Here is a 25943-nt window from a genome sequence, read left to right as displayed (position 1 = left end):
CACCCCAGGGACACGGATCGAAAGGGTCGCAGCAACGCCTCCCCCGCACCCAGGAGCGTTTTCCAGGCCTTTGCACCAACCTCGTTGGCTAAGCCCCCTGCCCGGCGGCGGCCCGGCTGGGAGGAGGTGCTTTCGGGAGGCGGGGCCGCGGCCCGGGGATCCTCTCGCGCCCGCGGGCTCCAATCGCTGCGCCTCACGCAATCCTAAACGGTTCCCGGGCGAACCGGGGCCCGCGCGCGCCAAGGCCGCCGAGACCCTCAGGGGCTGCGGCCCTGGTCCCGTGGGACCTGTGGGGGCCTGGGCGGCGGCGCCCTCGACCCAGCCAGCGGACGGGCCGGGGGGGGGGAACCGGGAGGTCCCGGGGGGCGTCCACGGGGGTGTACCCGGGGGTCTCCGGAAGGCGCCGGCGGAGGCTCCCGCGCTGCGCTTGAAAATCGCGCGCGGCCCCGCGGCCAGCCTGGGTAGGGGCAAGGCGCAGCCAATGGGAAGGGTCGGAGGCATGGCACAGCCAATGGGAAGGGCCGAGGCACCAAAGCCAATGGGAAGGGCCGGGAGCGTGCGGCGCGGGAGATTTAAAGGCTGCTGGAGTGAGGGGTCGCCCGTGCACCCAGCCCCAGCCGTCCTGTCCTGGCCGCTCGCTCTGCTTCGCTGCGCCGCCACTATGCTCTCCCTCCGTGTCCCGCTCGCGCCCATCACGGACCCGCAGCAGCTGCAGCTCTCGCCGCTGAAGGGGCTCAGCTTGGTCGACAAGGAGAACACGGTGAGCGCGCGGGGAGGGCGCTGCGGGCAGGGGAGGGAGGCAGGGAAAGCGAAGCCGCCCCTCACTCACGCGTCTCCCCGCAGCCGCCGGCCCTGAGCGGGACCCGCGTCCTGGCCAGCAAGACCGCGAGGAGGATCTTCCAGGAGCCCGCGGAGCCGGTGAGTGGCGGGCGTGGGGCAGAGGGGCCAGGGACGGCCTTGGGCGTCTTGGCGCCAAAGCCGCATTGTTTCCTCAGCTGTTCACACTCCCGCGCCGGCTCCTTTCCCGCCTAGGCGGCCCCTCCCCAGGGCGGCCTCCCGCGCCCCTCGGCCCATTTCCCGGTTCGGGCGTGCGCTCCTCTGCTGCGACCCACGGAGTGCGACGGGACAGCCACGTTTTCACATCGGGCCCCGTGAAATTGCCGCCAATGGAAAGGACTTGGTCCAGAAAAACGTTCGTTTCATATGGTTCGCCCGGTACTTAAATGTTTTATTTTCTCCCCCAACAGAAAACTAAAGCAGCTGCCCCCGGCGTGGAGGATGAGCCGCTGCTGAGAGAAAACCCCCGCCGCTTTGTCATCTTCCCCATCGAGTACCATGATATCTGGCAGATGTATAAGAAGGCAGAGGCTTCCTTCTGGACCGCCGAGGAGGTAATCGGAGGACCCCAGAAGACCCCTGCAGGGGTGACCGTGACGCCTCAGACATAAATGCACTTGGAGGTTCCCGTTGGCAAGGGGGGCTAACTGTGGGGCATAGTGAGTGGAGTCTGAGTGCTCAGTGTGAGTCCTGTAGGCTTTACTCTCTTCCTTTTGTGCTAAAATTGTGACTTCCGAACCTCAGGTGGACCTCTCCAAGGACATTCAGCACTGGGAATCCCTGAAGCCCGAGGAGAGATATTTTATATCCCATGTTCTGGCTTTCTTTGCAGCAAGCGATGGCATAGTAAATGAAAACTTGGTGAGTTTCCAAAACATCTTTCATTCATTTGACGTTGACGATCTGAGGTCGAACTAGTTCGCTTTCCTCGTCTTGTACGTTTTTCCATGCTGAGTGCATCTGTGTGTGTAAGCTGGGTTTTATATTACATGGCATTTCCTGTTTTGTAACACTTTGCAGGTCTTTCTTATGGTATTTTCCTGACTCTAGAGAAGCTGAGACAATATTAAGTGGTAGCAATGTGATGACTCCTTGTGGCCACCACATCTGCTCCCTCTTTTTTTTTTTTTTTGAGACAGAGTCTCACTCTGGCCCAGGCTGGAGTGCAGTGGCGTGATCTTGGCTCACTGCAACCTCCGCCTCCTGGGTTCAAGCGATTCCCCAACCTCAGCCTCATGAGTAGCTGGGATTACAGACGTGCGCCACCATGCCTAGCTAATTTCTGTATTTTTAGTAGAGACAGGGTTTTACCATGTTGGCCAGGCTGGTCTCGAACTGCTGACCTCAGGTGATCCACCCACCTTGGCCTCCCAAAGTGTTGGGATTACAGGCGTGAGCCACCACGCCCGGCTCTGTTCCCTCCTTTTTGTGGCTTTGCTGTTTTAATAATCATTTGGTTGTATCTCTTATTGCGAATGGATCTTTCTTGACATAAACTAATTAGGAAATCGAGCGCTCACAGAAATCCTATTTTATATGTATCTATTTCCTGATATGTAAGTTGAGCATATGACATAAAATATCAAAGAATTGTGACAAATTGGATGAAATATATATAGAAATAAACCTTATAATGGTACAAAGAGTGCGATGCTGCCAGTATCCGTTGACAGTTAGTGCTGTTGGTTTTTTCTCAAGCTTAACTTTGATGTGTTTTGCCACTAGGTGGAGCGATTTAGCCAAGAAGTTCAGATTACAGAAGCCCGCTGTTTCTATGGCTTCCAAATTGCCATGGAAAACATACATTCTGAAATGTATAGTCTTCTTATTGACACTTACATAAAAGATCCCAAAGAAAGGTGAGTATTCAAGTGGTATGCCAAGATTTTTAGGACTCACTAATTGTTGATTTATTACAAATTTTTAGTTCATCTAGGGATAAAAATGACTCCAGAATGACTAAGCAGACAGTCATAGGCATTCCCAGCACCCGTGGTCATGTCTGCTCTTAGCAAGGGGCCTAAATGCACTTTATTATTCACTTAGAGTTGTGAAGGTACTCCTTTTAAAGTTGGATGTCTACCAATCTAAAACCTTTTGAAAAAATTCCTAGATGTTGGGTAAGACAAACTAAAACCTATGTCTGACCATCTTTGCTCATTTGGTAAATTTGTTGAGAAGCTAGAATGTGGGGCTGCAGTGGGATGGACGGGGAGGACTTGCCTCCTAAGAAGCCTGCAGTACAGTATAGGCAAATAAGACTTAGTAGGAGTTACATAAGGCAGAGGCAGCAGTGAACCCTGTGACTGATTTAGGCATGCAGCAGTTTGGCTGAATAAAGGTAGCTTAAGGTCTGTTTTGTTTTGGAGATTGGAGGTGGGGGGATTAGAAATGGGCTGCTGGAGTAGTCTAGATACAAAGGTCAGCTTTAGGGTGGCGCGCGGTGGTTCTCGCCTGTAATCCCAGCACTTTGGGAGGCTGAAGCGGGCGGACAACGAGGTCAGGAGATCGAGACCATCCTGGCTAACACGGTGAAACCCCGTCTCTACTAAAAATAAAAAAAGTGGTGGCGGGCGCCTGTAGTCCCAGCTGCTTGGGAGGCTGAGGCAGGAGAATGGCGTGAACCCGGGAGGCGGAGCTTGCACTCCAGCCTGGGTGACAGAGCAAGACTCTGTCTCAAAAAGCAAAACAAAACAAAAAAAACAAAGGTCAGCTTTGGGGACCGGAACCTTGTATGGAGTGGAAGTGGTGAAGCTGCAATCTAAAGTAGCTGTTGTAGACTTTGAAGTACATGAAGAGGAAAAGTGGTAACTTGAAAGGACTGAGGAAACTTATTGGGAGTAAAGAGATTTGAACATGTTTATAGGTGGAAATTGAGAAAAGAAGGCAAAGATTAGGGGTACGATCGGGGGCAAATGCCCAGAAGGGGAACAGGAAGGTCTGCTGGGGAAGCCTCAAAATCAAGGGAGAGGCAGACCCAGGTCTCAGAGAGAGGGACAGTGAGATGGGAAGAATGAAAGACAGCTGGGCATGGTAGTCTGAGCTAGTAGTCCCAGCTACTTGGCAGGCTGAGGCAGAAGGATGGCTTGAGCCCTGGAGTTTGGTTTTACCGTGAGCTGTGATCATCTCGCTGCACCCTAGCCTGGGCAACAGAGTGAGACCCTCATCTATTTAAAAAAAAAAAAAAAAAAAAAAAAAAGCTGCCCAATGTCTGGTGTCCTTGGCTTCAGAACACAAAGTCATCTGGGTAGGAACAGTCTGGGAAATCAGTAGCCTCTCAAGGTGGGCACCAGAATAAAGGGAGGCAGAGGAGGGTGGTAAGGGAGACCCAGTTAACTGTAGTACCCATGGATTTGCTTTCCTGACCTGGGATCGACAGTGTAGCACAGAGTCCTAGTAGGAAGCAATCTTAGTTTATTGGTTTAATTATTTTATGATATAGATGTGGCAACTGAGGCCAAATAATGCACCTAATCATAGTCTGATAATAGCACAGCAGTTAGGATTTTATGGTTCTTCAAATTTAAATTCTATGATTCTTCAAATTGAACAATGATCTGGACTTGAAATAATTTTAAAGGCAACAAATGTCCCTGCTGTACTGGACTATGTTTTACTGTCTGTAGACCCTGAAGCTCAATATGAACTACAGAATACCCAAACTTGTATTAATGTAAATCAAGTGTTGAGGTTTTTAAAAGAACACTGGAGGGAAAAACTGACCAGTAAAGATAAAACATTTCGGTGTGAGTTCTTCCTTTAGGAAGAAGATTGGCAAATACTTGAATTTGGCCTTTGTCCCAGAGCTCTTATCTAGCAGTTGGTAATCGGAGGTCTTTTACTGTAATGCTTCAATTGCTGATACCGTATGTGCCTACTAGGGAATTTCTCTTCAATGCCATTGAAACGATGCCTTGTGTCAAGAAGAAGGCAGACTGGGCCTTGCGCTGGATTGGGGACAAAGAGGCTACCTATGGTAAGGAGACCCTTGCCCCTACTTAAACCTGAGCTTCATTTTCCAAGTAATGTTACTGGATTTTTGGCCCTTGAATACCAACTCACTAGAATCATGTTGGTGTTAACTCCTAAATAGGTGAACGTGTTGTAGCCTTTGCTGCAGTGGAAGGCATTTTCTTTTCCGGTTCTTTTGCGTCGATATTCTGGCTCAAGAAACGAGGACTGATGCCTGGCCTCACATTTTCTAATGAACTTATTAGCAGAGATGAGGTGAGTCTAAGTCAAATAATAGGGTGACCTAAACCCCAAACACAACTCGGGCATGCTCTTGTGTTCACTGACGGGGACCTGAGATACTAGATGGCATATATCCACATTTAATGTGTGAGTTCAACCATACACATACTTGACAAAAGAAGGAAATACTTTCATTTACTGAAACTGTTTTACTTGCATTCTCAATATATTGTAATACGTTTGTACATATGTATTCCCCTATAGGCTTTGAATGCATAAAACTACAAGTTCTTTGTTTTTTGAGGGGACGGAATCTTGCTCTGTCGCTCCAGGCTGGAGTGCAATGGCGTGATCTTGGCTCACTGCAACCTCTGCCTCCTAGGTTCAAGTGATTCTCCCGCCTCAGCCTCCCAAGTAGCTGGGATTGTAGGTGCCTGCCACCATGCCCAGCTAATTTTCATCTTTTTATACAGACGGGGTTTCACCATGTTTGCCAGACTGGGGTTGAACTCCTGACCTCAGGTGATCAGGTGATCCACCCGCCTCGGCCTCCCAGAGTGCTGGGATTATAGGCATGAGCCACCATGCCCAGCCAAAACTACAAGTTATTGATGGGATTGGGATTTTAAGGGATGTTTTATTATTTTTGCCTGGTATTAATATGTGATCCCTTTTTCCGTAAAAATGTTCATAGTAGAGCCAGGAGCGGTGGCTCATGCCTGTAATCCCAGCACTTTGGTAGGCCGAGGCGGGTGGATCACGAGGTCAGGAGATCGAGACCATCCTGGCTAACACGGTGAAACCCCATCTCAACTAAAAATACAAAAAATTAGCCGGGTATGGTGGACGTGCCTATTGTCCCAGCTACTTGAGAGGCTGAGGTAGGAGAATCGCCTGAACCTGGGAGGTGGAGGTTGCAGTGAGTCAAGATCGCACCACTGCACTCCAGCCTGGGTGACAGTCCCCTCGAAAAAGAATGTTCATAGTAGCCATTATGTTTCTCCTGTTTGATCTAGAAATTGCCCCTCTACTTCAATATTAATAAGCATTTCAGTGAAATGAGTATACATTTTGGTCTAGTGTATGTCTTTGATTAAGTCACATTTGAAAAGCCAGGAGCATGAACTCCATCTTACTTGGAGCCCAGTGGGCAAATCAAATATGGTTACCTTGTAGGAGGGCCTTCCTTACTGGATTGGGAGATAAGCTGTGAAGCTTGGTGTTTAATGCAGTAACTTGCAAACTTGATTTACTTGAAATTGCATACAAATTTCCTGAGCATCTAAAAACTAGCCTTATTACTGAGCTTTGCCTTTTCTGCTGGGAGTAGTGGCAAAATTAGCACTCATGGCTGTAGAAAGATCACTGAGTGAAGCTCTGACTCCTCCTTTGCCAACACACAGCAGAGCAAGAAATACACCTTGCCTGTCTTCATCTAGGTGGCCTTGAGTGGGACTGAGCTTGCCTTGGTGGTGACATCAGCAGAGAAGTCAGTAGTTGAAGTCATCTTCCCTTTGAGAGTTCAAGTGCTCTCAGTATGGCTGAGCATGTTGGATAAGGAGAATGCAGAAAAGGACAAAGTAATTTCATATTTCATGTTAATGACAGAAGTCTTCTGGCTTTAGTGATCTTGAACTTTTTTTTCTAGGGTTTACACTGTGATTTTGCTTGCCTGATGTTCAAACACCTGGTACACAAACCATCGGAGGAGAGAGTAAGAGAAATAATTATCAATGCTGTTCGGATAGAACAGGTAAAGTGGGTGATGAAATGGGTCACTCAAGCTTGCTAGAAAATGCCTGTGCTTTAGTTGTATTCAGAAGCTGTATTTTGGTTCCTAGGAGTTCCTCACTGAGGCCTTGCCTGTGAAGCTCATTGGGATGAATTGCACTCTAATGAAGCAATACATTGAGTTTGTGGCAGACAGACTTATGCTGGAACTGGGTTTTAGCAAGGTAAAGTATTGTTTACATAGCCTTCTGCTTGTTTTGAAACTGGTGCTCTGTATTTATATCTTGATGTGAACCTTTTCAGGTTTTCAGAGTAGAGAACCCATTTGACTTTATGGAGAATATTTCACTGGAAGGAAAGACTAACTTCTTTGAGAAGAGAGTAGGCGAGTATCAGAGGATGGGAGTGATGTCAAGTCCAACAGAGAATTCTTTTACCTTGGATGCTGACTTCTAAATGAACTGAAGATGTGCCCTTACTTGGCTGATTTTTTTTTTTTCCATCTCATAAGAAAAATCAGCTGAAGTGTTACCAACTAGCCACACCATGAATTGTCCGTAATGTTCATTAACAGCATCTTTAAAACTGTGTAGCTACCTCACAACCAGTCCTGTCTGTTTATAGTGCTGGTAGTATCACCTTTTGCCAGAAGGCCTGGCTGGCTGTGACTTACCATAGCAGTGACAATGGCAGTCTTGGCTTTAAAGTGAGGGGTGACCCTTTAGTGAGCTTAGCACAGCAGGATTAAACAGTCCTTTAACCAGCACAGCCAGTTAAAAGATGCAGCCTCACTGCTTCAACGCAGATTTTAATGTTTACTTAAATATAAACCTGGCACTTTACAAACAAATAAACATTGTTTGTACTCACAAGGCGATAATAGCTTGATTTATTTGGTTTCTACACCAAATACAAAGCATTCTCCTGACCACTAATGGGAGCCAATTCACAATTCACTAAGTGACTAAAGTAAGTTAAACTTGTGTAGACTAAGCATGTAATTTTTGTTTTAATGAATTAAAATATTTGTTAACCAACTTTAAAGTCAGTCCTGTGTATACCTAGATATTAGTCAGTTGGTGCCAGATAGAAGACAGGTTGTGTTTTTATCCTGTGGCTTGTGCAGTGTCCTGGGATTCTCTGCCCCCTCTGAGTAGAGTGTTGTGGGATAAAGGAATCTCTCAGGGCAAGGAGCTTCTTAAGTTAAATCACTAGAAATTTAGGGGTGATCTGGGCCTTCATATGTGTGAGAAGCCGTTTCATTTTATTTCTCACTGTATTTTCCTCAACGTCTGGTTGATAAGAAAAAATTCTTGAGTTTTCATATGTGGGAGCTAAGGTAGTATTGTAAAATTTCAAGTCATCCTTAAACAAAATGATCCACCTAAGATCTTGCCCCTGTTAAGTGGCGAAATCAACTAGAGGTGGTTCCTACAAGTTGTTGTTCATTCTAGTTTTGTTTGGTGTAAGTAGGTTGTGTGAGTTAATTCATTTATATTTACTATGTCTTTTAAATCAGAAATTTTTTATTATCTATGTTCTTCTAGATTTTACCTGTAGTTCATACTTCAGTCACCCAGTGTCTTATTCTGGCATTGTCTAAATCTGAGCATTGTCTAGGGGGATCTTAAACTTTAGTAGGAAACCATGAGCTGTTAATACAGTTTCCATTCAAATATTAATTTCAGAATGAAACATAATTTTTTTTTTTTTTTTTTGAGATGGAGTCTCGCTCTGTTGCCCAGGCTGGAGTGCAGTGGCGCGATTTTGGCTCACTGTAACCTCCGTCTCCTGGGTTCAAGCAATTCTCCTGTCTCAGCCTCCCTAGTAGCTGGGACTGCAGGTATGTGCTACCACACCTGGCTAATTTTTGTATTTTTAGTAGAGATGGAGTTTCACCATATTGGTCAGGCTGGTCTTGAACTCCTGACCTCAGGTGATCCACCCACCTCGGCCTCCCAAAGTGCTGGGATTGCAGGCGTGATAAACAAATATTCTTAATAGGGCTACTTTGAATTAATCTGCCTTTATGTTTGGGAGAAGAAAGCTGAGACATTGCATGAAAGATGATGAGAGATAAATGTTGATCTTTTGGCCCCATTTGTTAATTGTATTCACTATTTGAACGTCGTCCTGTTTATTGTTAGTTTTCTTCATCATTTATTGTATAGACAATTTTTAAATCTCTGTAATATGATACATTTTCCTATCTTTTAAGTTATTGTTACCTAAAGTTAATCCAGATTATATGGTCCTTATATGTGTACAACATTAAAATGAAAGGCTTTGTCTTGCATTGTGAGGTACAGGCGGAAGTTGGAATCAGGTTTTAGGATTCTGTCTCTCATTAGCTGAATAATGTGAGGATTAACTTCTGCCAGCTCAGACCATTTCCTAATCAGTTGAAAGGGAAACAAGTATTTCAGTCTCAAAATTGAATAATGCACAAGTCTTAAGTGATTAAAATAAAACTGTTCTTATGTCAGTTTCTTGATTGGTAAAATTTGCGTTTTAATTCAGGAAGAGAAATATTTTTTGGCCAGGCATGGCTGTAATCCCAGCACTTTGGGAGACCAAGGCAGGCAGATCACCTGAGGTCACGAGTTCGAGATCAGCCTGGCCAACATGGTGACACCCCATCTCTACTAAAAATACAAAAATTAGCCTGGCATGGTGGCACACACCTGTAATCCCAGCTACTCGGGAGGCTGAGGCAGGAGAATCACTTGAACCCAGGAGGCAGAGGTTGCAGTGAGCTGAGATCGCACCACTGCACTCCAGCCTGGGCAGCAGAGTGAGACTGTCTGAAAAAAAAAAGTGTTTTTTGTAAAGGCTAACGAATTCATTTGCTTTCCACTGGTTCTGGGCAAGAGACTTGCCTTGTGCCTATTGTGGCACAAGGTGTATAGGAGACAGGTACACCCGAAAGGTGGTGCCTAAAAATATTAACTGCCATACTGCATGTGGGGTTTGTGAAGCCGGGGCTGAGTTAACTTCTCAACTGTGGGGGAGCCACTCCTGGGGCTCTTTTCCCGTTTGCAAAACAGGTGGGGCTAGAGGTCTTCCCAGCTGGAGTTTTGCTTTGCTGTCCCTCATCTGACCTGTGTGGACTCCAGCACAGGTTTGGATTGGTCCCTGTGTCTATAAAGGCCCTTTCCTGACTCGGAATCCCACCCACTTTGATAAAGCCTTTTAGAATTCATGACACCCATCCCCAAACGAACCAATCATTCCTTGTACCTCACGCCACTGCCATTCAGTTCATTGAACAAACAGCAGCTCTCTTGTCAGGTGACGTTTTCTACCTGCATTTTAATTCAGGAAGATGGGGCGCTGAGCCAGAGGGGAGGCCCCTCCCTCTGGAGCTTGGGTTTACTCCTAGAGAGGAAAACTGATAGATGAGTAGATCTGAATTGTTGGGCAGTGGTGGGGGCAGCAGAGAATTCTAAGGTGGATGGGAGTGATTGGGAGAGGTCTCATGGGGGAGATGATCCTTAGTGGAGGGGACTGGGACTAGTGTCTGAGGTTGTGCTGCTTCCGACTCCTGTGTTCTCATGAAGATTCCTTCCCGTGCTGCTCTGTAAGAGAAAGTTGTCTTTGAGGGCACAGATTTGTATCTATCTTTATATTTATAAGCATAAGGCCTCCAAGGATCAGGTATTTAAGTGACTGGTACATGGGGAAATAAACTAATTGGAACTGAAGTATTTTGGGGTGGATGGTATCTTGGGTAAAAGTGTGATCTGTGTCCCAGAGGAACCTAGTAGAGAGCTTTGCCTTTACACCTAAAAGTGTTCAGTTAAGGTCATTTGATTTGTAATGTCAGGTTGGCGCTGGGCCTATTGCAGAAGTTCAGGGCAGCCAGGCTTCAAGAAGATGACCAACTACTAGGACAGCCTCCCTGTGGGTGGCCTGCAGTCTGTTCTGCTCCCCCCGGCCCCATGCCAGCTGCCATGCTCTATAGAACATGTCTCCCATGCTGCCCGAGGAGGGCCTGCAGAGAGTTGAGTGGTCAGGCAGCTGAGTCAATTGCCCTGGGTACTCATTAGATACATCCTCCCCGGCCTCACCCCCAGACCTACTGAATCAGTCTGGGGGTAAACCAGGGACCCTGTAATCTTAATGGGAGATCTCAGACACTTGAGATCGGGTGGGATAGACTCCTGACATAAAGTTCAAACCAGTGGACGTCAGTCCTGGGTGTGAATTATAATCACCTGGGGGCTTTTAAAAGCTACTAAAGTCTGGATCTCACTTGGGGAAAAGGCAGCCCTGCTGAGCTTCAGCATGTTCCAGATGTGTTTTCTGGTGTGTTCTAGACATGCTGTGTAAGAGTTACACTTCATTGCGTGTGCACATTCGGGGCCCTGCCCAGCTGCAGTGGCCAGGCCTGGCTGCTAAAAGCAGACCTACAAAAACCTCCCTTCACCTGGTACTGCTGTGGCCTCTGACCTGAGGACTTTGTCATGCAAAGGAGGAACCAGATGGGTGTTCTGTCACCTGGCCAGGGAGCTAACTGGCTGTATTTTGAGGATCAGTGGCCCTGCCAGTGTTGGTCTGGAGATCCTGATAATGGTTTAACTCCTCTTAGCAAGACAGGCACAGGCCCAGCCCCTCATCCGTGAGTGGCTGCAGTTGGACTGCGTGGCCTGGCCTCTTCCAGCAGTCCCTGAGTGTAGAGGGGCTACCCTCCTGGTGTCTGTCTGGACACAGAAGGGAACACATCAGTGGTGTCTCCCTGCCATTCCCTGGAGGGAATATGACATCAGGATTTTTTTTTTTTTTTAATGATGAGAAGAGCTGAACCCATTGCTGCTTAAGGTTCAGTAGTCATGTTCACCTTAGCCTTGGCTCTAGAGACTGGAGTGGCTCCAGCAAGGTGGTGGACTAAGGAACCGAACTCCTCTTGCTTCAAACACCTGCCCATGATAAATAGCACAGCAAAAAGTTAAATAGGTGGGCCGGGCATGGTGGCTCGCGCCTGTAATCCCAGCACTTTGGGAGGCTGAGGTGGGCGGATCACCTGAGGTCAGGAGTTTGAGACCAGCCTGGCCAACATGGTGAGACCCCATCTCTACTAAAAATACAAAATTTAGCTGGGTGTGGTGGCCCATGCCTGTAATCCCATTACTCCAGAGGGTGAGGCAGGAGAATCACTTGAACCTGGGAGGCAGAGGTTGCAGTGAGCTGAGATTGCACTCCAGCCTGGGCGACAAGAGTGAAACTCCATCTCAAAAAAAAAAAAAAAAAAAGTTAAATAGATGATCACCTCCTGGGAAAGGAGAATGACCTCTTTTGGGAACAAAGAAAGTGACCATGGAGGCCCTGGAACTTGTAGCAGCTCTCCGAGTGGTTGTTAGTCCCTTAGAGAAATTAAATGGGCAGGGGCTGACGTGCAATTGGATTTGGAGGGAGAGGTTAATCTAAACCACGGGAGGAGTTGGGACCAAAACCGTGGCATAAAGCTAGGGGCCCCAGTGACACGGGAACTAGACAAAAATCCCATTGGCACAGTGGGGAAGATAAGGGTTTTAATCCTTCTGGATTCTTAAAAACCTTCACATAAATTTGTGGTCTAGGAACTACTCAAAGATAAATTAATCCCCAGTATTGATCCCTAGCCTGGTTGCACAGGATTCCCACAGGTGGGGTTCACAATTCTTAATTAGAAACTCAGACAACACAACAGATAAAAGGAAAAAAGACGGTATGGTGAAGAAATAGGTTTTCGGAATCAGGTAGAATGGGATACAGCATGACTACTAGAGTTCAGGCTCTTAGAGCTATTTCAACACAGCTTAGTAAGATTAGACATAGCTGAAGAGTGGACTTGTGAGTTGGAAGGGATGTATCTAAGGGAATTATTCTAAAGAAGATGAAAGAAAGCATGGAGAGAGTGGACAGGCAGTGTTTGAGGAGGTAAAGACTGGTGACTTTCCAGAATGGACTCATCCTTGAGATCAGGAAGTCCCCAAGGAATCACACATGAGAAGCAAACATTCATTCCTAGTCTCATTTGAACGAAGCTGCAGAACATGAACAAAAAGAACAATCATTAAACGAATGTTTCAACGTAAGCCAAAAGATTATGAAATCATATCTTCAATGCTGAGGCAATCATTGGACGAAATTATTATTCAGAAAGAAGATACATTTTCATGCCAAGGTTTTACCATTCACATCCCCAAGCCAAAATAATTCCTAGCGAATTGAGCCAAAAGAGGATGGTGATGAGCAGAGAAGTTGGTTGGTCCACAGTGAATCAATAGAATCAAAAGGAAGCTGGGCATCATGGTGCATGCCTGTGATCCCAGCTACTCACGAGGCTGAGGTGGGAGGATCACTTGAGTCCAGCCTGAGCAACAGTGAGACCGAACTCAAACAACAAATGGAACTAGAATAATGGACGCTGCAGAGGGATAAAGAATACCAAGGTCTTTATACTGTTAGGCCTTGGAGGTATATGGTTTAAAGTTTAAGGATGACCACTGGAGGCATAGCACCAGAAGATTTAACTTCAACTTCCAAAGTGGGGGCCCTGGTGGGGGAGGGGAGGGGCATGCGTGCGGGTGTGGGATGTGTTGCAGAGGAGTTAAAGCTTGACGGGTTTAGAAGGTGGAAAGGGTCGGGATGCAGCAGAGAACAAGTCAATGGAAAGCACAAAATAGGATGGTAGAAATAAAAGCACAGTAGTTGTAAATAAACTAAGAGTTAAAACTCTTAAGGCTCAAATTCTAGCTATAAACGATTGCCAAACTAAACACTTAAGAGTGTAAACAATTACTATAGGAAAAAGACTTTAAAGCAAAAAGCCCATTAGAGATAGAATTTATTGGCCTAAAGAATGATTGTTCCTCTGGGAAAACACGATGGTGATAACTGCACCAAGCAACATGGTCTCTGCAGTGTTTGGGTGTGACTTCATCCCTGCCTCCCCAGGGACTGACGAGTCCTGGGCTCAGGCTCAGAGTGATGAAGCGGGTTATTGTCTTGGTGCTGCCATATTCTATTAGTCATGTGTTTTTTTTTTATTCATTGTCCTCTGGCCCTACGCACGGTCCCTAGGTTTACTTTTATGCCAATTGCAGAGAATCTCCATGGCTCTACTGGCAATTGCTTGAGAGCTCACATTCCTACCGGATGTGAGAAGATGTTCCATCTTCCTGTGTCCGGGCAGCACCACCAAAGTGCGGGGCTGGGGCAAGCCTGGATGGGGTAGGCTGTGGTCAAATGACTGCTCACAAGTGAATGGTTTGGACTATGCAACGTGGCCACACTGGAATCTCAATAAAGGGCAGAGGGGTTGAGGCCCAGATGATACCAGGTGAAAAGACAAGACAGGTTTGCAGCATGTGCTGCGATGGAGATGCTGGGGCCTCCTAGTCTGGGGCAGGCTGAGCCTTCCTGGGTGTGGGTGGGCCTCCACTGTGCAGGGTGCTGCCCTTCCAAGCTTTGGCAAGATGGAATCTGTGTTGGGTGTGGGTGTGGCCTTGAAAAGGCAGGCTGTCACCTAGAGGCCACTGCTTGACCCCCTGTTGCCCTTTATCAGAGGTGCGGGTGGCTAGTGCCTGTAATGTCAACACTGGGAGGCCAAGGGGGGAATCCCTGGCTTGAGGCCAGGATTTCAAGACCAGCCTAGGCAATATAAGGAGACCCTATCTCTATAGAAAAAATTTTAAAAATTAGCCATGTGTGGTGGCATGCATCTGTAGTCCCGGCTACTCAAGAGGCTGAGGCAGAAGGATCACTGGAACCCAGGAGATTGAGGCTGCAGTGAGCCATGCTTGCACCACTGCACTCTAGCCTGGGCAACAGAGCAAGACCCACTCTTAAAAACAAATACCCTGGCCATAGCCCCTGGGAGTCTAGTCTCCATGCAACCAGGACCCCATGAGCCACACTTTAAGGCTTTTACTTTGGGGGTGGGGGGTGGGTAGAAGGGAGGCCAAAGGTTGGGGCTGTTGAACACATGAGGGTAGACCTGTCCAAGAGTGAGGCCCTGACTGAGGAAAGGAGAGCTGATCTACAGAGAGGCTGAAGCCTCATCCCATTCATTTTCTGAGTCCAGTGAATTCTGAAGTCCACATCCCAGATGTTTCACAGAAGTAAATCAATACATTCCTGATAGGATAAGGTTGATTTTCCTGCCACATGCAGTCAGTTCCACCCCAACAGAATTCACTTGATCTGCACAGCCACCGTGGGGCAGAGATGATTGCCCCCATTTTACAGATATGGCCGGGAGGCTCAGGGAGGCCATGTGCCTCAGAGGACTGGTCTGCACAAAGACCAGTGGGTGACCAGAACTTGCACCTGTCTACATTCGTCCCCTCACTGCATGTGCCCCTCTTGATGGGAGAGCAGGCACCTGCCAGCCCCATGCTGGTCCGCCCAAGGAATGGCTCCTAAAACCACCAGCTGGCCAGTGAGTCATGTGGAAGGGTTTGGTCATGCCTACACTTGTCCTGCCCTTCCTCCCTGGTCATTACACTGTGGTAGTGGGGGGAGGGTGACCTCTGCTTTGCCCCTTGTCACCTGGGGCAAAGGGTGGGATCCTGTCCATATAGGACCAGGGGCTCTCTTACTGTCTGCACTTCACGAGTGGGGGCCACTTTCAGTTTGCTTCTACCTGGGACGCTCTGGGTACTATGCTAGAAAGGTAGCTTATGGCCACAAAGTCTAGGGACAGGTACTTACATGCCCAAATGGAGCCTCACGCTTAGGAATGGGGTGAGTGGGAAGCAGTAGCTTCCCTTGGAGGTGGAAAACGGGGAGGTTTCAGTTTCCAGAAAGCCCTGGGGCAGCAGCTGCCTGGGTGAGGTCTTCCCTGAGCCTCTGAGTCTTCCCTCTCCTCTACTTCAGGGGGGTCTAGCCTCTCCTCCAGAAGGGGTGCCAGGACGAGATGGGAAGGAATTTGCTTTGGAAGGCTGGGAACAGGTCCTGCAGCTGCTCTGGCCTTCCTCTGGACTGATGTGGGTCCCAATGTTACTGAAGGGCACTTCCAGGTCCTGTTAGTGCAGGGGCCGCTGCAGCAAAGGGCTGACTTTAGGCTCCCTCTTTGTTTTGTTTTGTTTTTGAGATGGAGTCTTGCTGCGACCCCCAGGCTGGAGTGCAGTGACATGATCTCGGCTCACTGCAACCTCTGCCTCCCAGGTTCAAGTGATTTTCATGCCTCAGCCTCCTGAGCAGCTGGAATTACAGGCTCCTGCCATCATGCCCGGCTAATTTTTTTTTTTTTTTGAGATGGAGTTTCTCCCTTGTTGCCCAGGTTGGAGTGCAATGGCGCAATCTCAGCTCACCACAATCTCTGCCTCCCGGGTTCAAGTGATTCTCCTGCCTCAGCCTCCTGAGTAGCTGGGATTACGGGCACATGCCACCATGCCCTGTTAATTTTGTATTTTTAGTAGAGACGGGGTTTCTCCATGTTGGTCAGGCTGGTCTCGAACTCCTGACCTCAGGTGATCCGCCTGCCTTGGCCTCCCAAAGTGCTGGGATTACAACCATTAGCCACTGTGCCTGGCCAACTTTTGTATTTTTTAGTAGAGACCGGGTTTCACCATGTTGGTTGGGCTGGTCTCGAACTCCTGACCTCAAGTGATCTGCCCGTATTGGCCTCCCCGTGTTGGGATTACAGGTGTGAGCCACAGCACCCGGCCTTTCACCTCCCTTTTGAAAAACTGACTGCTCTTGGAGCCAGTTCTCACTGCTTATGAAACGGTTGGGGACATCACATCACTGCTCTCAGCCTCAGTTTCCACATCGTGAACTAGGATTTGTAATCCAGGCCTAACAGGCTTGTGAGAATTTAGATGAGTGAAGTGCTTTCATAAGCAACTTTTTCACGTGCCATTCAGTTTGCCCATCTAAAGGGTATGGCTCTTGGCCAGGCGTGGTGGCTCACGCCCGTAATCCCAACACTTTGGGAGGCCAAGGCGGGCAGATCATTTGAGGTCAGGAGTTTGAGACCAGCCTGGCCAACATGGTGAAACCCCATCTCTACTAAGAATACAAAAATTAGCCGGACGTGGTGATGGGTGCCTGTAATCCCAGCTACTTGGGAGACTGAGGCAGGAGAGTTGCTTGAGCCCGGGAGGTGGCGGTTGTAGTGAGTAGAGGTTGCGCCATTGCACTCCAGCCTGGGTGACAGAGCGAGACTCTGACTCAAAAAAAATAAAGGGTGTGGTTCAGTGGTCTAGTATATCCACAGGTATGGGCAGTCATCTCCACAGTTGAACATCTTGCCCACCCCAAAAAGAAAGCTCGTGTCCCTTAGTCACTCCCTGTCTCCCGTCTGCCGCCTCAGCCCTGGGCAGCCACTGAGCCACTTTCTCTGGTTTGATCTGGCACTTCTAAAGTAGAAGTTATTATTGGCAAAGGCACTGGCTCATATTTCTAAGAGATCATTTAGAATGCCAGGGGCAGCAGAGGATGGGTCTGCCTTGCAGAGAGAAGTTTGATTTACATTTCAGAAGGATCTTTCCTGGCATTTTAGGCCACTTGGCATTAAAAAGAGACTTGTGGGGCATTGTCTGGAAGGGGACTTTTGCCACTGTGAGCTGGTGACAAGCTGACTAGAAGTGGGGGTGTCAAAGGCTGGAATCACCACCTTGCTGGGGGCAGATGAGGGGACAGTTAGTGGATTTGGGGTCTACTCTTTCTCATCTCTCTTGGTGACCCTTCCCCTCCATCAGGAAATGAGGTGCTGAGCCATCTCTATGGTCCCAGCCTTCAGTTTTGCTCTGTTTGGGGTGTTTCAGAGAGCTGGACTGTCCCAGGCCCCTTGGGAATTGGAAGCAAGTCCTAGAACTTTCTGGAACACAGAGAGTGGTCTGTTGGGCCTTCCTTTGCTTCCTCAGTTCCCACCCTCCTCCTCCACTCCTTTCTAGGACTTTCCTTCCTCCACCCCTGGATCCTCCAATGTTAATGGAGCAGGGGTCAGGAAATAGCCTGTGGGTGGGATCTGGTTCACCGCCTGGTTTTATACTTACCAGGAGCTAGGAATATGTTTTAAAAATCAAAAGAATGGCTGGGCGTGGTGTCTCATGCCTGTAATCCCAGCACTTTGGGAGGTAATCCCAGCACTTTGGGAGGCTGAGGCGGGTGGATCAAGAGGTCAGGAGATCGAGACCATCCTGGCTAACACAGAGAAAGCCCCTCTCTACTAAAAATACAAAAATTAGCTGGGCGTGGTGGCGGGCACCTGTAGTCCCAGCTACTTGGGAGGCTGAGGCAGGGGAGTGGCGTGAATCCGGGAGGCGGAGCTTGCAGTGAGCCGAGATTGTACCACTGCACTCCAGCCTGGGCGACAGAGCAAGACTCTGTCTCTAAAAAAGAAAAGAAAAAAAAATCAAAAGAACATTTCGTGTTGCATGAAGATTCTATGAAATTCAAATTTCAGGGCCCATAAATAGCTTCGTTGGGGCGCAGCCACACTTGTTTGTTTACGTATGGTCTGTGGCTGCCTTCACCATGGATAAGAGACTGGAATAGCTGCTGTGGTCTGTATTTTCTATCTTTACAGAAAATGCTTGATGAGCTCTGAGTAAGGCCTGACCATGTTCCTGAGAGCTCCGTAGTGGACCTGATGGGAAAGTAGTGGATGGCATTGGTGGTGGCTGAGCCAGCAGGGTGCCTGCTCAGAGAGCCGGTTATTAATGGAGTGCTAACCAGTCACTCTAGATGAGAAATACACAGATCACATTTAAACACAAGGAAAGCTGTTTACAGGAAAATGATAAAATAGCAGAACGTAAAGTTATGGGTATACTGTGCTTACGTTGTCATAAAAATGTGTACATATGGATAGAGAGGAAGGTGTCCCACGTGGAGAAATGAAAAGGTGCCTTAGGGGGCGGGTTGGGAGTAAGAGCAGTTTTTCTTTCTATTCTATTTTTCTGTTTAAATTTTCCTATAATGTTCTTATAATAAGTGTTGATGAGCACTCGCAGCCACCAGGGGCAGCAGCTACCCAGGCAGAAGGCTGTTCTGGGTCTCAGGTGGGCTTTAGGGAGAGGGACCCTGAGCTCTGGACCAGGGTTAGGAGGAGGTGCCCCAGGCATGTGGAGGCTGGCAGCCCTCGCTCCTGTGAACTGGCGGCTGGGGCTGCATCTCGCCCACGTCGCTGTCATGTGCAGGGCCCACGTTGTGAGTTGTGTGTCTGCTCACTATTGTGCTGTAGCCTCTGGAAGTTGCTTAGGAGCTTGGGATTTCGTGGAGAGGTGGGAGTTAGTTGCTTCTGTCCAAAGAGGTCGGCCAATGGGGGCCATTCTGAGTTCAGAAACCGCTGGCTTGGAGCCCGATGGACCCAGCCAGGCCCAGCTCTGCTGTTGACCAGTTATGTGCTCTGGGACTCAGGTTAAGTCTGTGGGTGGCAAAACTGGCACCTCCCATCCCATCTTCCCTCCATCCCCTCCCCCCACCCCTGTGTCTCACTCTGAGCCTTAGGGAGTTGGTGCCACCTAGCTACGCTCACTGACACGCATCTCATGCTGTGCTAGGATGTTGTCCCCATGTTAGTGTGCCCTCTCCAGGGAGACTGCCAGCCCTCGTGGGTGTGCATCTTCTGCTTCTGCATCCTCGGTCACTGCCAGCAGAGGTCTGGGCACATGGTGGTGGACAGTGGCTATTAACTGTGGTTATGCTGGAATGGAGGAGGCCTGGTGTCTGGTCTTGGAGTCGAATGCATGTGCTTAAGGATTCCAAGATCACACGGAGGAGGGCGTGATTAGCTCTGGGAAGCGGGGAGGCAGGAAGGAGGGCAAGAGACCTCGACCTGTTCTTGGGAAGGAAAGAGCAGGTGAGGGTGGGGTACTGTTCCAAGCACGGGAAACAGAGCCCCAGGAGGTGGCCATGGCCCTGGGGCTGGGGCTGGGAGGCGGTTGCTCCAGCATGCAGTCACTGAGCCCTCCTGTATGCACTGCTGCAGGTGCTGGGAGACCGTGAAGTGCAAAGCAGATGGAGTCCAGGCCCTCGGGGAGACAGCACGCCAGTGAGGGAGACGGAGACCAATCACCCACCCAGTGTGCGGTAAGTCAGACGGTGACAAGCTCTGAAGACAAGGAAAGCAGGGAGGAAGGGGCGGGCTATGCCCCTTGCTCTTCCATGTGGGGAGACAGAGGGAGCCAGAGGATGTGGGGATCGACCACGTGGTTAGGGGAGGAAAGCATGTTTCAGGCGGAGGGTGGGCAAGCGCAAAGGCCCTGTGGCAGGCGCGTCTGTGAGTGGTCAGAGCAGAGTGAGGGGTGGGAGATGGGGCTGGGTCAGTGGAGTGGGTGTGTACATGCAGGTCTGCAGACCCAGGTAAAGAGTCTGGATTTCATTTCTAAGGGGATGAGAAGCTCGGGAAGGTCTGACCAGCCTTACGTCTTGAAAGGGAATCCCCTGCTTCTGCATGTCAGGTGTTACTCGGGGTGCGCCAGTGGAAGCGGGAGGCAGTTGCAGCTTTCAGGTGAGAAATGATGGCAACTCACACGGTGGGGGAAGAGGGGCCACTGTGGAGGTGGCTTGCGGGGCCTGTCATCTGCTGTTTCCTAGCTCAGTGAACAGGGCCCCCACGCACCCCTGCCAGGTCGGAAATCCAGGTACTGCCAGCCTCTGCCGTTCTACGTGTGGCCAGGCGGGGGAGCCTTCGCCCTCCCATGTCCCTCACCCCATGCCCCAGACAGCACCGTCCTGCGATCCCCCTCCCATTCCAGTGCTCAGTATAGCCGTATCCCTCCAGGGCTCAGGCGCCCACCATGGCCAGATCCCCCACCCCACCTTCACCCTCCGCCAGTCCATTGCACACATAGCATCTGGAATGGTCTCGGGCAGCACCTCAGACGATGTGGCTGTGTTGCATGAGCCCCTCCCCTCACCGCAGCTCTCGGCCCTGCCTGAGCCCAGGTGCCCGCGGGCTCCCCGCTCACCTCTGCCTTGAACCTTCCTGAGTCTGAGCTTCTTTTTTGTTTTGTTTTGTTTGGTTTTGAGACAGAGTCTTGCTCTGTCACCCAGGCTGCAGTGCAGTGGCGCGATCTCGACTCACTACAAGCTCTGCCTCCTGGGTTCATGCCGTTCTCCTGCCTCAGCCTCCCGCGTAGCTGGGACTACAGGCGCCCACCACCTCGCCTGGCTAATTTTTTGTATTTTTAGTAGAGACGGAGTTTCACCGTGTTAGCCAGGATGGTCTTGATCTCCTGACCTCGTGATCTGCCTGCCTTGGCCTCCCAAAGGGCCGGGATTACAGGTGTGAGCCACCATGCCTGGCCTGAGCCTGAGCTTCTTAAACACCACATCCTCTAGCCTCCTGCCTTCACACAGGCTGTTCCCTTAGCCTGGACTTTGTCCCCACCCACCCGCTCCTGATCTTTCAGGTCTCAACTTACAGGTCACTTTCCCTGGGAACCTCCTCAGAACCAGTGAGGCCAGATTAGGGGCCTCCTCAGAGCCCTCATGGCCCCAAGTGTTTACCACTTCGCTTTTTCATACTATCCTAAGTGTACAGAATCGTACACTTTTCTGATGCCTTGTTCCAGCTGAGTGCCCTGAGGGCAGGGATGGGGTCCGTGTCCTCCGGTGTGCTCAGCCAGCACCTGGCCGGGCACTCTCTGTTGTTGAATGAATGAGCGAGTGAGTGACCCGCAGGGGAAGCTGCTGTGTCTGACACGGTAACGTGCAGGTTGCACTGGGGGGGCCTGGTTGAGATCATGACTGGAGTCCCTGGCCCCCAGAGTGGGAGTCATCAGTGGGGCTCGCTACCTCTGCACAATTTTTTTTTTTTCTTTGAGACAGAGTCTTGCTCTGTCGCCAGGTGGTACAGTGGTACGATCTTGGCTCACTGCAACCTCCGCCTCCTGGGTTCAAGCAATTCTCCTGCCTCAGCCTCTCGAGTAGCTGGGACTACAGGTGTGCACCACCGTGTCCAGCTAATTTTTGTATTTTTAGTAGAGACGGGGTTTCACCATGTTGGCCAGGATGGTCTCGATCCCTTGACCTTGTGATCCGCCCGCCTTGGCCTCCCAAAGTGCTGGGATTACAGGCGTGAGCCACCACACACGGCCCCTCTGCCCACTTTCTTCCCCTTCCTCCTCTCCCGTCTCCACCAAGGCTGTCTCTGGAGTGGCTGTGGATGCTGACAGAATGCATGTCCGCTCTGCCATCACTATTCACGCACAGCGCCTGTTGGGGACTCTCCTGTAACCCAAAGGGGTAGCGGAAGGATGGAACTTCAGGCCTTGAGGGCCAGGAAATGAATGTGGAAGACTGAATCCTCAGGGGACCCCAGCTCTGGGCCGGGTCTGGGGCTCTGTTTTGAGGACTGGGAGTGGGAGGAGGTGGCAGCAGGAGCCGGCGTCTGAGGCATCTCCTCACACTCTTCCAAGGTCAGAGACGAGGTCTCAGATACGCTTGCTAATGCACGATTTCTTTCTTTTTCAATTTCCTTTGGAACCTGTGCTGTGCAGATGTTCACATGATGTGGTGGGGAAGTGAGTTTTATAAAACTCTTGGCAGAGTACCATTCGGCATCCCTGTGGTTCTAGAGATTTCTGGGGCCTCGGGGCTGTAGCACCAGCTGCAGACAGCTGCCTGCCTTCTTACAGTGCTCAGCTTTTGGGTCCAGCAGCTTTCTCAGTCCCAAACACGTGTGACCTCACGATTCTGGCCCTTCCATGATCCGCAACAAACTGTTCTGGTGTGTAGGTGGAATTCCTATTTTTAATAGCCAAGTTATTGAGAAATTGTAGGGCTTCTACTTCCTTTTGAACGGAAGGGCTCCGGAGATATTTATATCTTTGCTTCTATAGAATCTAGGAGGTTGTCTTTACCCAGGGAGGGTCAGCATGTGGAGAGGGTCAGCATGTGGAGAGGGTCACCTGGGAGAGGCCCCGGTGTCAGCCTGCACTTGCTGTCAGTAAATGGTACGACATTGAGCACCAAGGAGCTCAGCCAGCCCCTCGAGGGAAGTCCTAGCTGCCCACTGGGGGAAGGGCAAGGAGGCATGAAAACAATGACCCCACTGGCTGGTGGGGGTGACCGTGTTATGCAAAGTGTACACCATGTAGCATGAGCACCGGGCCGGGAGCCCCCAAGGCTGCTGGGGAATCAGGGAGACACCAAAGAGGAGGTGGCCTTTCCCTTGAAGGGTAAGGGATCGGTAGGAGTCTGTGGGAGAGTGGAAGCTGCGGGAGGGGAAGGAGGGAGGGAAGGAGGCCTGGAGAGAGGAGGGAGGCTCTTGCATTCCAGGCAGGTATGGGAGCTCCTGGCAGAGTTTGCAGTACCCAGTGGCTCAGTGTGGTTGGAGTTGGCTGTGGGCCAGGTGGGTGGGTAGACAGGGGCCAGGTCTGGAGGGGTTTTTAGTGCTGTGCTGAGGGGTCTGAAGTCCATCCCGAAAGTTGTAACTGGGGAGTGGCACGGTGGTGAGTTAGAGCCACGTCATTCAAACTTTCTCAAATTCCCATACATAGAGACCTAGTGTGCACACTCGCAGCCCAGGCTTGTGAGCTGCAGTCGCCCTTGCCATGTGCAGCTCGTTCTGGCGTGTTCTGTTCTGCTTCTATTCTGGCTCATTTGTTCTATGAACAATGCTGTTTGCAATCCTCTACATTGGCTTCCTCTCTCCCTGAATATTTTTGATCTGCAGTTAGAACAACACTGGATTGGCAAGAGGGAGACTGAGGCGGGAACCCAGGCAGAGGCTGCTGTGAGTCCAGCTAGGATGAGACGTGGGTGCCAGACAGTGGGCCTGGGGCAGACCCCAGGGACTCTGCAGTGAAGACCCCACCTCAGTGGTCCTGGGCCCCAGGCCTCAAGAGACTTGGGGCAGCTCCCTAAGCAGCAAGAGGGGTCCTGTCATCGTGAGGCGTGTTGAGGATCCAGAAGCTGTGGTTTCGTAACTCCGTCACTGTGTGGTGTCTGAAAGCCATTTCATTAAATGTCACATGGAATCAAAATAGAAATTACATCTCTGGGACAAAGCCCATTGAGCCAGGAGCCAGGGATTCTGAATTGGAACCAGAATAGCCTCCGAAGCTGGGACTGTGGATCCAAGGCTGCCCCCACCCCCTGGGTCTCGCTGACATCTGCACTCCCCAGAGGGGGCAGGTGGTCCTGGAGCCTAGCCTACCTGCCGAGAGTCAGAGGTGGCTGCAGGGGAACCATGGCAGCCCTCCTTCTCACACTCATCCTGGGCACCCTGCACCAGCAGAAGGGTTTACATGTACAATCGCCCATCCCTAGCCCCTTCTGGGAGGGAAGCATATCTTACGGATGGTGACCTTGAGGCTCAGGGAGGTTAAGGTGCCAGCCTGAGATCACACAGCCAGTGAGAGGCAGAGACAGGGCTTAAACTCCAAACGATGGCTCCAGAGCCCCCTCTCTTTTCCATGCCCTGGGCTGCCTCTTTCCCCAGTGCACCTTGCTTTTTGGAACCAGATGACCAATGTGGAAAGACATGAACTGATTCAATCAGAGTGTATGGAGAAGGGACTTAGAGACCCTGGTATTTTTAAAGCTCCCTGGTAATTCTCATGTGCAGCTAGGGTGGGGCGCCTCTACTCTGCGGAATAGGGAAGGGGTGTAAGTGGCCCTGTGTCTCCCCTCTGTCCCCACCTGCCACCTGCTTGTCCATCCATTCAGCCGTTGCACGGACAGGTTGCCTTCTGGGGGCTGCTAGCCCCCTTGCACTGGGCAACGCTGTGTCCCCTCTGTCCCTCCCCCCAGCGCATGCTCCTCGCTCTGCCCCTGCTGCAGGTGGGCCATGCTTGGAGGGGCGCAGGAGAGCTGAGATGGGGTGGGGATGGATCAGGCCTTGAGGGGGTGCCCGGTAAGCCCCGGGAAGGGTAGGGAGGAGGAGGAGGGAGAGGAGAGGGCAGTGCAAGGGCAGCGACCCCCAGCCTTGCCCCCGTTTTGAGCACGGGGAAAGTGTACACAGGTAGTGAGGAAATGCCTGCGTTTGGGTGCGTGTTCATTTCTAATCCATTTTCACTTTTTGTGTATTCTTTCTATCTACTTTTTAAAGGTTTGTTTCTTTTCTAACTTCCTGTTTTAGATGTATACTTTAGTTTCTTTATTTATTTTTATTTATTTTTTTGAGATGGAGTCTCTGTTGACAGGCTGGAGCGCAGTGGCGTGATCTTGGCTCACTGCAACCTCTGCCTCCCAGGTTCAAGCGATTCTCCTGCCTCAGCCTCCTGAGTAACTGGGATTACAGGCGCGCACTACCACGCCCAGCTAATTTTTGCATTTTTAGTAGACATGGGGTTTCACCTTGTTGGCCAGGATGGTCTTAATCTCTCGACCGCGTGATCTGCCTACCTCAGCCTCCCAAAGTGCTGGGATTACACATGTGAGCCACTGGGCCCGGCTTAGTTTCTTTATTTAAAGATAAGGGGTTTTTTTAATTTTGTTTTGTTTTTGAGACAGAATCTCACTCTGTTGCCCAGGCAGGAGTGCAGTGGCACATAATTTTTGTATTTTTTTTGTAGAGACAGGGTTTCGCCCTGTTGCCCAGGCAACAAGCAAATCTGCCCACCTCAGCCTTCCAAAGTGCTGGGATTACAGGCGTGAGCCACCACGCCCGGCTAGAGATAAGTTTCTCAAACTCCTGGGCTTAAGCCATCCACCCACCTTGGCCTTCCAAAATGTTGAGACTACAGGTGTGAGCCTTTGCATTCGCCTTGAATTCCTTTTTCAATAGTACGTTTCCTACTAAAAACACTTAGGAAAAGTGTGTATTTTCTCTTACCCCTTCTCCTTTTTTGCCATCTAATTTTAGATTATATTTCCTAGTGTTTGTCTTTAAAATGTACTTATACCTCTATGCTATCTTTTTCTTATTTTTGCCCCCTCCCCCATAAGAAAGATAAAGAAATCAGAGACTTAGACTGGGTGTGGTGGTTCCCGCCTGTAATCCCAGCACTTTGGGAGGCTGAGGCGGGTGGATCACTCGAGGTCAGGAGTTTGAGACCAGCCTGGCCAACATGGTGAAACCCTGTCTCTAGTAAAAATACAAAGTTAGCCAGGCTTAGTGGCAGGCGCCTGTAATCCCAGCTACTCCAGAGGCTGAGGCAGGAGAATTGCTTGAACCTGGGAAGTGGAGTTTGCTGTGAGCCAGGATCATGCCACTGCACTCCAGCCTGGGCAACAGAGTGAGACTCTGACTCAAAAAAAAAAAAAAAAAAAAAAAGAAATCAGATACTAACAAC

General features: G+C 50.0%; 2 protein-coding genes across 2 annotated transcripts in view; both read left to right on the top strand.

Moving 5' to 3' along the window:
• The first annotated feature begins 429 nt into the window (after positions 1-429).
• On the top strand, positions 430-9247 carry RRM2 (ribonucleotide reductase regulatory subunit M2). Its single transcript, XM_003826953.5, has 10 exons — positions 430-760; positions 844-918; positions 1248-1391; positions 1582-1698; positions 2563-2696; positions 4719-4813; positions 4931-5064; positions 6680-6784; positions 6873-6986; positions 7066-9247. Exons 1-10 carry the CDS (start codon positions 482-484, stop codon positions 7216-7218), a joined length of 1350 nt encoding a protein of 449 aa, XP_003827001.1. The 5' UTR covers positions 430-481; the 3' UTR covers positions 7219-9247.
• Positions 9248-19769: 10522 nt separating this feature from the next.
• Positions 19770-25943, top strand: part of HPCAL1 (hippocalcin like 1) — a 292220-nt gene continuing 286046 nt past the window's right edge. Inside the window, exon 1 of the mRNA XM_057301344.2 lies at positions 19770-19788. The gene's annotated coding sequence lies outside the window, so the exon portion shown is untranslated. The remainder of the gene's footprint in view (positions 19789-25943) is intronic.

The sequence above is a fragment of the Pan paniscus genome, chromosome 12 (assembly GCF_029289425.2).
Source record: "Pan paniscus chromosome 12, NHGRI_mPanPan1-v2.0_pri, whole genome shotgun sequence".
Lineage (NCBI taxonomy): Eukaryota > Metazoa > Chordata > Mammalia > Primates > Hominidae > Pan > Pan paniscus.
The sequence above is the reverse complement of the archived record's forward strand: the minus strand, read 5'-3'. Positions and strand labels throughout refer to the sequence as shown.

What these genes read in the sequence shown, in the direction of transcription:
- RRM2 (XM_003826953.5), top strand. Translation starts at nt 482, where the DNA reads ATGGGAAGGGTCGGAGGCATGGCACAGCCAATGGGAAGGGCCGAGGCA. An exon ending in TGGTCGACAAGGAGAACACG is followed by an intron (nt 761 to 843) that starts GTGAGCGCGCGG and finishes GTCTCCCCGCAG; the next exon opens with CCGCCGGCCCTGAGCGGGAC. An exon ending in ATAAAAGATCCCAAAGAAAG is followed by an intron (nt 2,697 to 4,718) that starts GTGAGTATTCAA and finishes TGTGCCTACTAG; the next exon opens with GGAATTTCTCTTCAATGCCA.